The sequence below is a fragment of the Pan paniscus genome, chromosome 1 (assembly GCF_029289425.2).
Source record: "Pan paniscus chromosome 1, NHGRI_mPanPan1-v2.0_pri, whole genome shotgun sequence".
NCBI lineage: Eukaryota > Metazoa > Chordata > Mammalia > Primates > Hominidae > Pan > Pan paniscus.
The window spans coordinates 62,798,948-62,812,036 of record NC_073249.2 but is presented as its reverse complement, the minus strand read 5'-3'; the positions used below and the strand labels follow the sequence as shown (position 1 = coordinate 62,812,036).

At 35.7% G+C, this 13,089-nt stretch overlaps 1 protein-coding gene across 3 annotated transcripts in view; it reads left to right on the top strand.

The window, feature by feature from the left end:
* PLA2G4A (phospholipase A2 group IVA) overlaps positions 1-13,089 on the top strand; it is a 159,612-nt gene that overhangs the window by 72,686 nt on the left and 73,837 nt on the right. For all 3 annotated transcript variants that reach the window (XM_003815590.5, XM_063598290.1, XM_055110376.2), the window contains exons 6-7: positions 5,035-5,072; positions 9,342-9,483. In XM_003815590.5, the coding sequence (XP_003815638.1) occupies positions 5,035-5,072; positions 9,342-9,483 (180 nt within the window). The remainder of the gene's footprint in view (positions 1-5,034; positions 5,073-9,341; positions 9,484-13,089) is intronic.

Here is a 13,089-nt window from a genome sequence, read left to right as displayed (position 1 = left end):
TAGCTATATGTTGCTTAACAATGGGGATACATGCTGAGAAATGCATCCTTAGGTGACTTCATTATTGTGTGAACATCATAAAGTGTGCTTACACAAACCTAGATGGTACAGCCTGCTATACACCTAGGCTATATGGTGTAGCCTATTGCTCCTAAGCTGCAAGCCTGTATAGCACGTTACTGCACTGAATACAATACGCATTTGCAGCACAATGGTAAGTATTTGCATATCTAAACAAACATATCTAAACGTACAAAAGATACAATAAAAATATAGCATTATAATCTTATGGGGACCACTATTGCAAATATGTTTCATCATTAAAACATCACTATGCAGTACATGACTGTATATTGAAAAATGACTCTCAATTCATACAAAACCACATCCAGGCCATCACCAATCATTCTATACGACAAATGCTCCTTCTAACAACCCCACAATATCACCCCTTATCACAAAATATTTCTTCAGTTTAATCTCTCCCACTCTAGTTCCATGCTGCCCCTAGTCCCGCTCGAAGCAGCCCTGAGAAACATCGCCCATTATCTCTCCATACCACCCCCCAAAATTTTTGCTGCCTCAACACTTCACCACTATTTTGTTTTGTTTTTCTTATTAATTGCACGTATACATCCAGGTAGCCTGAGGCAACTGAAGAACGACAAAAGAAGTGAAAATGGCCAGTTCCTGCCTTAACTGATGACCTTACCTTGTGACATTCCTTCTCCTGGACAATAAGTCTCCGGAGCTCCCCACCGAGCACCTTGTTACCCCCGCCCCTGCCCACAAGAGAACAATCCCCTTTAACTGTAATTTTCTACTACCTACCCAAATCCTATAAAACTGCCCCGCCCCTATCTCCCCTATCTCCCCTTGCTGACTCCTTTTTCGGACTCAGTCCGCCTACACCCTAGTGATTAAAAAGCTTTATTGCTCAAAAAAAAAAAGAAAGAAAAAAGAAAAGAAAAAGAAAAATGATTTTACCAGTGTCTTATTCAACTTTTAAACATGCAGAATTTATTAGATGTGAGTTTGCATGTATTGATAGGGTTGTAATTTCTGCTTTGCACTTGGATTGCCTCCTTGTCAGATCCACATCCTGTTCCTTCCTTACACGATTGAGGTACAATGTACGGAAACATGATTCTAAGTAAAATTGACCCTTTAAAAATGACTTTATTTATTATCCTGCACAGGTCAAGTAAATATGGATAAAGCAGAACATATTATGTAATTCTCTTGAAAGATGTGAATAATGATTGAATCAATATGATGATTAATTGCTGTTTGTTTCTACCTAGAAAAAAAAAAGAGTAAATTAGAGATCAGAATTCAAAATAATGTTTTATTGAAAGTAAATGTTGTAAATATTGGAGTACATAAGGGAAGTCATAGCATATTTGAAGAACCCTTTACTAATAGGATAGATTCTCAAGTTTGAAATTATTTTGCTATATGCATCTTTTTTGTAATAATCATTTTAAAGCAGGGGTCCCCAACCCCTGGTTCTGGTCTATGGCAAGTTAGGACCTACGCTCCGCAGCAGGAGGTGAGAGTTGGACGAAGGAGCAAAGCTTCATCTGTATTTACAATAGCTCCCCATCACTCGCATTGCTGCTCCACCTCCTGTAAGATCAGCGGTGGCATTACATTCTCACAGGAGCATGAACCCTATTGTGAACTACAAGTGTGAAGGATCTAGGTTCATGCTCCTTATGAGAATCTAATGCCTGAGGATCTGTCACTGTCCCCCTTCACCCCCACATGGAAGGCTTAGTTGCAGGAAACAAGCTCAGGGCTCCCACTGATTCTATGTTATGGTGAGTTGTATAATTATTTCATTATATATTACAATGTAATAATAATATAAATAAAGTGCACAATAAATGTAATGCACTTGAATCACAAAACCATCCCTGCTCCTACCCCGCCACCCTGGTCCATGTTAAAATTGTCTTCCACAAAACCGGTCCCTGGTGCCAAAAATGTTGGGGACTGCTGTTTTAAAGCACTTCCTTATTTTCAGGCACTATGCTTGTTGCTTTAAGCTTCACTATTTCAAAATGACTCTGGAGAGTTTTCAAGATAATTAGTGGGTTAGATCCTTTAAAAATTATTTGAAAGGCTGAAATGGCTTTTAGTTTTTATAGTTTATCTCCTCCAGTTCTCCACACTCTCCTTTAACTGAAAATCTCCAATTGTAAACATCTAAAATTGCTTTCCACTGGGGAATTTAAAGATGACATTGCTGCTTTTCACAAGAATACATAATGGACACAACCAACTTCTTCCTAAAAAAGGTGGAGTTCTAATTAGTTCTAGCTCTAAGCTAAGTATTAGGGTGTTGGGGGAAGCCTGGAAGAGGTGATCATTCTTCTTTCTAATTGCCCTAATAATACAAGCAGCATGGAAGCCTGTAATGCAGAGATGCTTTATGCCGTGTGTGGGAAGAAGTTTACAGTAATTGTTTAATGCCTCACAGGAAGTACGTTTTTATCTGAATGACATGTTCTAGGTAAAAGGTGCAGAGAGATTATAAATATCAAGCTTATCATGCATAGCATGTCTGAACATAGTGCACCAAGCAAGAGGATTTTAAATTTCCTCCTGGTTGTGGGTGACCCACTTGGGCAATGAGGAAGTGAGGATCCTAATCCGTGTGACAAGAACCTTGGCAGCACAGCCTGTAACATTCCAAATGGCAGAAAAATCCCGTGCCTTCTCTTCCGTTATCCTGCCTTTGTTTAAAGAGTCTTGTCACTCCATCCAGGATCATGAATGTCTTAGCCAAGAAATGTTGGTAGATACATAAAGTGTGTGCTAATGGAGAAGACAAATTTGACTATAAATGCAGCATTGTTGATTTTCCTTTTATTCAATGGAGCTGTCAGAACAAACAGGCATGGATATATATATTTTTTTTTTGAGACAGAATTTTCACTCTTGTTGCCTAGGCTGGAGTACAGTGGCGCGATCTCAGCTCACTGCAACCTCCGCCTGCTGGGTTCAAGTGATTCTCCTACCTCAGCCTCCTGAGTAGCTGAGATTACAAGCATGGGCCACCATGCCTGGATAATTTTTGTATTTTTAGTAGAGATGGGATTTCGCCATGTTAGCCAGGCTGGTTTCGAACTCCTGACATCAGGTGATCCACCTGCCTTGGTCTCCCAAAGTGCTGGGATTACAGGTGTGAGCCACCACACCCAGCCAAACATTGGATATGTAATTAATAAATTGCTTGGAGACCTGCCAGCTGGGAAACCAGCATTTTCTTGAGCACTTTCTGTCATGAGACGGCACAATGAAAGAGGCCTTGAATCTTTCCATTTATTAGAAAACTCTACATAGAGTTGTAATTGTTAATGTTATTTCCATCCACTCACGATGGCTTTACACTCTGAAGATAAAAACATTAAATCTAGTATCATTTTAAGGGCAATTTTTATGTATTTCTTGAAAAAAAAAAAGACCATGCTTTACCCATATCTTGCTTTCTTCTAAATTGCATTGTCTGTTTGGTAGCCAATCACCCTTTGACGTTACATTCATCTGAGCATGCATTATTCCATTTGTCCTGGGATTCTCAATTAGTTTATTAACTTTAAAAATATGTATATGCTTCTTTGATGAATGAATGCTTATAGAATTCTATATATAGGAACTGTTTTCTGGGTCAGACCATCCCATGATTTTGTCCCCAATAGTAATCAGCTATTTCTTGATGAGAAAAGATTGCCTGATGCACTCCTCCTCCACACACACACACACACACACACACACACACACAAACGAACAGTAATTTGACAAATATGTGTTATCTGTTGTATGCCAAATACTATACAATGGACTAGTAATAGGAACCTATATAAGACAGAGCTTACAGTTTAGTGAGAGAGGCAAATTTTTGTATAGATGTTTTCAATACCTTTTGCTTACTCATAAAATTCAGCACTGAGAATCAATCATCTATGAACTTATTTTAACCTTTTTGGAAACCTCCTTCTAGTCTGTGTTTTTCCCTTCCTTGAAACTCAAGAGGGTAAATCTAATAATCTATAGCATTTTATGTTGATTCTAAAAATTTCCTCTGCACATTTCAAGAGGTATATCCTAGGTCTGTTCTACTTGAAGTTATTGAACAAGTTAGCTCTATCTATGTTCTTATGGTAACCTGATACAATAAAAATAATAACACATTTACAACTGTATAGCAACTTTCAAAGCATTTTCTCATTTGGTTCTTATAACAATCTACAATTACATTTTTCATAGCTAACGCCAGGGATAATATTGAAAAGGCCTTTCTGTACAACAGATTTACAGTCTCTGGAAAGACAACTCTTAATATCTTAAGTGGATATTAATCATTTTCTTTTCCTTTACACAAAAATTGTCTCTCTGGCAGGATGTCCTCCTTCAATATGTTTGATAGGCTCAAATAGTGTTGAAATAAATAAAAACCAGAGGCTCCAGATCTCATTAGTAGATGTTTCCCGAGTCAACTACAGTTGGCTGGATCCTAGGTCCTACTGCCTGCCATGAATGGGTGTTGTATTTTCAGCTTACTACAGCCTGCACTTGTCTCAATTATACATGTGTGAACTTTCACCCAGGTTGATTCTAACCTCTGGGCCATTACAGCTTCTGATTTTGTGGCCTGAGGCAGCTCCTAAATAATAGACACAACATCTCAGTAGTTTTTATATCTCAGGCACTTTTTATATTTTGTAAATAGTAGTTGTGGTGAGCTACTTTATTTTACTGAGGGAGGAAAACAACCAGGCAGAGATAATTCTTGTGTTTGCTAAAATGACGTACTAAGTAGACTTACAAAAAAAATACCAAAAAGTTGGTTTACTGAAATACGCCTGTAGTTTAGGGTCTTCATGGAGCTGTGTTACTTTTATTTTTAGGGTTTTGTTTTTTTGATTAAAAATAATCTGGCACTCAAAATTTATTTTGAGTTTGTTTCCATTATATAAAACACATATCTACTTTATGACCTAATCTGATTAACATGTCTTTTTTTAGGTCACTGAAATGGTTCTAGAAATGTCTCTTGAAGTTTGGTAAGTGCATTTATTTAGTTGGATGAGAAATATTGTGAGTGATCCACTAATTTATTTTAATTGTTAAAGAATTTTTTATATATAATTCTGCAGCTGTGAACATATAGAAGTGCATTATGTTTACTTTGCTTTTCTTTAGTTATCTGTTAATAGCTACAAAATCTTTACAAACATATTCTTATATTCATTATTCTTATATTTTAATATGCTTTGCTTATTTTTCCAATAGTTTCATGGTCATATAATAATGCCAGAATAAGTGCTTTATGAAAGAGTCCTCCCTCTAGTCGTACATCTATTCCCATAGAAATGAATGCAGTTATTTAAGCGCCTCTTCTATTGTTGATTCAGGTAGATATTCAAAAACATAGAAGTGAACTTAAACAGAAACTATATAATAATTTTTAAAATTGAGACTGATTTTATTCATAGTGACCCAGCTGGACTACTGCTAATAATGTTCCATGAAGCATACTGCTCTTTCAAAATGGCCTCCAAAACTGAACATTAGGGAATCATGTACTTATTTTCAAACGGCGAATTTTAGGGGAGGCAAGTCTGCCTTGATCTAACTGATCTCTGATGTAATAATGAGTTCCCTTAACCTCTCTGCATCTCTTTGAACTTCCCTGTTGAACTTGATTTGACCAAAGTTATTAGTACATATTTTACACAAATGCCACGAAAACAAATTGAACATTTTCACATCTGGTGATTTGGCAAATGCACGATAATAGGTACATTGGATTTAGGCATTTGTTTATTGTATTTTGATCCCTGGAACATGTGGATTTGACTTAGCAAGTGATTGGCATAAATGTCCACAACCTGTTAATATAAGTCAGCAAATATCAAAGGATAGTCCAAGTTATTGTGTTGCATTATTTTGTATTAAGTTCATTCTTGCTTAAAAGTGGTATATTTTGGCATGAGATTAGAAACACTTGTTATTTGACTGACTATGGAAGTAATGCTTTTGTTTAGCGGGGAATAGTCTTCACTGAGGTAATTAGGACATATTTTTATAATATTAAAAACTTCTTTTTTTGTATGTTAATTTATGTCAGCTCTAGAATAGAAATTGTTTTCAAAGAAAAATTCAATTTATTCAAAGAAAAATTTTCCATGTCATGCCTTCTATTAAAAATAACATAAAAGCAAGAAAGAATTAATTAGAAAGTTAAAAATAATGCATAAAAGTAAATTAACCATAATTCTACTACTGAATTTATAAAATTACTCAGAATTTTTTGAATTTTCATCCAGATTTTGAAAACTGATGTCCTTAAAACATCTAGGTCATTATACTGTTCAAAAATTTTTTTAAAATCATGATTCTTTTTTAAAAATTATATATAACAGAACAGTATATTACAGAGAACATGGCTTCCAGAATAATAAGACCTAGATTTAATTCTACTACTTGCTAATTATGTTAGTGATTGATAGATTTCTAATCACTTTTTTTACTCACTGGTAAAATAAGAAAAGAATACTTTCTAAGCATATCACTGTGATTAAATGAGGTGTTCTTTCTAAAGAGTACATATACAATAGGAAATTTTCATACACGTATACCACATGTTAATAATGGTGCTGCTTGTAATAGTTTACAAAACATTGGAAATTATTTCAATGTTTATGGATAAATAGATTATAGTATACTAATATAATGAAATACTACATAATAGTAAAAATGTTTGAATTACTTTTATTTATATAAGCACAGATGATTCTCAAAAAAAGTGTTCACTGGAAAAAATAATTTGCACTGATAGCATTTATAAGAAAACTAAAAACCTGCAAAATGAAAACCTTATTTAGGGACATAAATATATATTGTAAAATTATAAACATATATAGAATGATGAAGATTAAATTTAAGTAGTGATTATCTTTAAGGAACAGAAAAGGAAATAAAGTTGAGGAGGTGTCATAGAGGCAACTGTACAGGTAAGATTTTAATTTCTTTTCTTTTCTTTTTTTTTTTTTTTTTTTTTTGAGACGGAGTCTTGCCCTGTCACCCAGGCTGGAGTGCAGTGGCGCGATCTCAGCTCACTGCAAGCTCTGCCTCCCAGGTTCACGCCATTCTCTTGCCTCAGCCTCCTGAGTAGCTGGGACTACAGGCGCCAGCCACCACGCCCGGCTAATTTTTTTCTATTTTTAGTAGAGACGGGGTTTCACCGTGTTAGCTAGGATGGTCTCGATTTCCTGACCTCGTGATCCGCCTGCCTCGGCCTCCCAAAGTGCTGGGATTACAGGCATGAGCCACCGCGCCCGGCCTTTAATTTCTTATAGTGTTTAGAAGATACCTAACCTAATATGTCATTATAAAGAATAGTAATAGAAAAGAGTGTAGCCCAAGATTAGACTTAAAAAGTGTTCATTTGGCTGGGCGTGGTGGCTCATGCCTGTAATCCCAGCACTTTGGGAGGCTGAAGTGGGTTGATTACCCGAGGTCGGGAGTTCCAGACCAGGTTGACCAACATGGAGAAACCCTGTCTCTACTAAAAATACAAAATTAGCCAGGTGTATTGGTGCGTGCCTGTAATCCCAGCTACTCGGGAGGCCGAGGCAGGAGAATCGCTGGAACCCAGGAGGCGGAGGTTGTGGTGAGCTGAGATTGTGCCATTGCACTCCAGCCTGGGCAACAAGAGCGAAACTCCGTCTCAAAAAAAAAAAAAAAAAAAAAAAAAAAAAAAGTTAACTCACTGTCTTACTCTTTTCCCCCCGTTACATAATTTCCAAAATCATATTTAATAATTGTATAACCCAATACTTTTATATACAGTTCAACAACCGTTTCTTTAAATGATCTTTAAAAAGTTTTTGGTTACTTCCCTTAAGATAGGTTTCCAGAAGTAGAATTATTAGGCCAAAAGGAATCTATGTTCTAATTATTTTTGAACATTCCATATTGCTAATATGCCAAATTTGAATACTGCTTAATTGCTTTTTAACAAACTTATATTCCCAAAATGGATGCATGAGAATATTAGTGTTATTTTTCCTTTCTATGACTAGAAAATAAGTATTTAAAATATTTTAATATCAATTATTTTAATAACAGTATCATTTAAATTCACTAGTGAAATTAAACTTTTTTGTTATTAATTCTACTTTCTCTTTTGTGAGGTACCTATATTTGTCCTTTGGGAAGTAGTAATTAAACTATTATTTGTAATGGTCAAATATAGCCATAAAGAACATAGCTCAGAGGCTTGGTCTCTTTCTGTATTTTACAAGGAAAAAATATACTGAACTAACAGAAATGAGATTTAAAATTGATTTACAATTAAGGTAAGGATTTTTATGAATGGTAAAGAGACAAATATTTTATTGGTGATAATTCTTGACTTCTGCTTTTTGGATTTATTCACACTCCAACATAGGCTGACAGATTTTTAAAAAGTATTTTTAAATTCAGTAGTTGGTATTTAGACTTCAGTATTAAGATATGTCTTATATGTTGCATGGTGAAAGTACATCACATGTTTACTCTGTGATCCTAACCTCTCAGGGCATTAGTTTTCTAATTTATAAAGCTGCAATATATAATAATATATTGTACAATAATATGTAGTGATTCTCCCATCGTTCTTGCAATGATTCATATGTAATACCTAATGTGACTTCTGGCATAGTGTAGAGAAATTGCTACTGCCTTCATTAGCAAGATAAAGTATATATAATTTAAGGGTTCTAAAGTCCTCTAGTGGTAAACTCATTTATGATTATCTCAAGTTCTGTGATTAGAAGTTCCTTTCTTTGTTAGAGGGGGGCATCCATTAGACAAGGCAATTAATTAAGACAATATTTCTGCAAGTATGTTCCTCAGAATGTTGGCTCTTTGGGATGTTAGAAAGTAATTATGATGGTGGAATAGTGAAGGGTGGAGAGATAAGGGAAGGAATTCTTGGTCAAGTAAGTTTGGGAGATCCTGTGCCAAACAAATATAAACAGGGTTCTTTACTGAAGCACTTCCCAGTCTTTGTTATAATATTCAACTTATCAGAGGCTGTTTGTTTGCTCGTTTATTTTATCTAAAGCATTGGAAAGTCCTTTTTCTCTGAAAACATGCTGTGGAAAATGCTGCTTTAAGATAGCCATCATTTTATCCTCTTATTTTAGGTCCCTTCTTAGGAAATGGCTTGAGGGAAGCAGTCAGCGTATATCAGTGTAGCTCCTAGGGACCTGGAAAAGCTAGCTGGATGGAAAACCAGACCACTGGGAGCACTGGCTCATGACTTTATCTGTTTGGTATTACAGCTCATGCCCAGACCTACGATTTAGTATGGCTCTGTGTGATCAGGAGAAGACTTTCAGACAACAGAGAAAAGAACACATAAGGGAGAGCATGAAGAAACTCTTGGGTCCAAAGAATAGTGAAGGATTGCATTCTGCACGTGATGTGAGTTGGAAATTTTTCAAGTGTTACTGTACTTTAATAATAATTTAGCTTGGACAATTTCCCCAATAATTTTACCCAAATATGGCAATATTGAGATTGAGCATTATTCCTTTAGTTTTTTAAGGTAAGGTAAGTGATTTGTAAATGAAAACTCTTTGAGGAAGGTCATCACAAATGGTGCCCTAGCTGGTAATATTTATCAGCTATAGTTTTTAGTTTTATTTTTACTTTATATTTTAGAGCAGTGTTAAGTTCACAATAAAATTGAGCCAAAAGCACAGAGAGTTCCAATATGCTTCTTCTCCCTGCACAACCTCCCAAGTTTAGTCAGGTTCTCCAGAGAAACAGAACCAAAAGATATACACAGTAGATATGAGGAGATTTATTATGAAGCTTGGCTCACATGATTATGGAGGCCAAGCAGTCCCACGATATGCTTTCTGCATGCTGAAGAACCAGGAAAGCCCGTGGTGCAATTTAGTCCAAGACAAAGGTGCACCAGTGGAGTAACTCCCAGTCAGAGGCTGGGCAGTTGGAGGGGGAGGTGGGAGTCTTGAAGTCTGAAAGTAGGAGAACCCGGAGCAACAATGTCTAAAGGCAGGAGAAAAGGGATGTCTCAGTTCAAGGACAGAGAGACAATTGCCCACCTTCCACCTTTCTGTTCTCCTCAGGCCCTCCAAGGATGGAATGATGTGCGCACCCATTGGCAAGGGTGGGTCTTTACTCAGTGTGCTGATTCACTTGTTTTTCTTTGGAAAACACCCTCATTAGCACCCCCAGAAAGAATGTTTTTCTAGTGATCTGAGTATCCTTTAGTCTGGTCAGGCTAATAAAGAAAATTAACCATTATACTCCCTAACTATCAACATCCCACACCAGAGTGGTACATTTGTTACAATCAGTGAACCCACATTGACACATCATTATCATCCAAGTCCATAGTTTACGCTAGGCTCACTGTTGGTGGTCTACATTTTATGGGGTTTGGACAAATGTGTAATGACAAGCATCCACCATTATAGTATCATACACAGTAGTTCACTGTCCTAAAAATCCTCTGTGCTCCACCTATCATCTCTCCTCCCTACCCCTGGACCACTGATACTTTTACTGTCTCCATAGCTTTGCCTTTTGTCAGTTTGCCTAATGTAGTATAGTTGGAATCATACAGTATGTAGCCTTTCCAGATAGGCTTCTTTCACTTAGTAATACGAATTTAAGTTTCCTCCATGTCTTTTCATGGTTTGGATAGCACATTTCATTTTAGTACTAAATAATATTCCATTGTCTGGATGTACCACATTTTATTTACTTATTTATATATATGTATATTATATACATATATATGTATCTAATATAAGTGTATGTATATATATGTATATAATATATATATAAGGCATACTTATGCATAAAAGAGTGTTGATTTTATCAATAGGAAAAGTTTAGCCTCAAATATAAAAGGATTAAAATTACTTAATTTAAATGTAGGCTAAAATTAAACTGTGGAAATCATCATTATCGAACAAGAAGAAAATGCCATAAATCTTGTTAATGATAATGCAATTAATAAATGCAGGCAAATGTGATGGGGAGAAAAAAGAAAATATTCCAAATTCTTTATATTTTGTAGTAGAGTTAAACAATATTTAAAATTGACCAAATTGAAGGATCGTACTTTCAATATTTGTTTATAATATATTTGTATTCTATATTTCTCTATAATTAGGATTATAAAAATCATTAAGTTGAAGAAATGATTTATAATCCTAATTATGGAGAAATACTGGAATATAAATATAAACAAATATTGAAAGTAAAATCCTTCAATTATAGTTTTTTTCTTTCCTTAAATTCCAGTAAAATGTAATATCCTTTATTACTCAATCATATATCTTAAAATCTACTTTTTGGCTATCTATCCATTCATTTATTTCATCTATGTATCCATCAATCACCTATCTAATCTGCTTATCTATTTCTCTCTTTATATATCTGTCCATCTTTCTATCTGAAATCTACAAAGATTAATTGCCGCAATGATGCTCATCAAATGATAATGAAGTTTCTTGTTAGTGACGTATCAGGTAATTATTTACTTATTTATTTAGTTGAGCTTTCTTGTTAATTGAATATGTCAAATGAATATAATTTATTTTCATAAAAATAATATTTTAAATACATAAGTAAACATATATGTGCATAGTCTTGTACACTCTTGAATTATTTCTTGTAGGAATTAATTTCATTAAGTTTTTCATAAAATAATTTCATAAATAAATTAATTTCTTGGAATTCATTCTTGTAGGAATTTGAGATTATTGCAAATTAAGGGCAGGATACAGTTGGAAATGAGACATAAATTCTGAGTAAGGGAGCCAAATGATCACCCCTGTCCCACATGTGGTTGCAGATTTGCAAATATGTTTTAGGTGGGGGTAGGGTTCAAAAAGCCAACCTACTGATGCTATAGTGACTTGTGTTGTTATGGGAGCAGACTCTAAGATGAGATGCTCCTTAAGGGGAATTTTTGCTTAAAGGAAACTAAGGAAACCTTCATTTAAGTTTATTTTAAGAAGAGAGACTTCTCTTCAATCCTGCATCTTTTGTTTTGTTTTGTTTTGTTTTTTTGTTTTTTTTTTTTTTGAGACAGGGTTTTGCTTTGTTGCCCAGGCAGGAGTGCAGTAGCACAATCATAGCTCACTGCATCATCAAACTCCTGGGCTTAAGTGATCCTCTTGCCTCAGTCTCCTAAGTAGCCAGGACTATGGGTGCGTGCCACTACACCCAGAAAATTTATATATATATGTTTTTTTTCTTTCTAGAGATGGGGATCTTGCTATATTGCCCAGGTTGGTCTCAAACTCCTGAGCTCAAGCAACACTTCCACCTCTGCCTGCCAAAGTGCTAGTGTAGCAGGACAAGCCACAGACAAAACCCCTCAGACACCGAGTTAAAGAAGGAAGGGGTTTGTTTGGCCGGGAGCATCGGCAAGACTCCTGACTCAAGAGCCGAGCTCCCTGAGTGAGTAATTCGTATCCCTTTTAAGGGCTTACAACTCTAAGGGGGTCAGCTTGAGAGGGTCATGATCATTTGAGCAAGCAGGGGGTACATGACTGGGGGCTGCATGCACCAGTAATTAGAACAGAACAGAATAGGACAGGGATTTTCACAGTGCTTTTCTATGCAATATCTGTAATCTATAGATAACATAACTGATTAGGTCAGGGGTTGATGTTTAACTACCAGGCCCAGGGTGTGGTGCTGGGCTGTCTGCTTGTGGATTTCATTTCTGCCTTTTAGTTTTTACTTCTTCTTTCTTTGGAGGTAGAAATTGGGCATAAGACAATATGAGCGGTGGTCTCCTCCCTTATATCCTCCCCATTTGAGACTCTCACTCAATAGTGGGAGTTCTCACTTTCATTTTTACTACCCATGTCTTCTTGCAAGACGGATCAATAGTGATTCATACAGTACACTTGTGCTGAAGCATTTTGGTGAACTAAAGTAGCGATGAAGCTTTTTATCATTTGAAGAAGTACAGGTAGCAAACAAGGGAGCAGTAAGCAGGTTCCTATTACTATTATAACTCTTATTATAAGAGTTTTA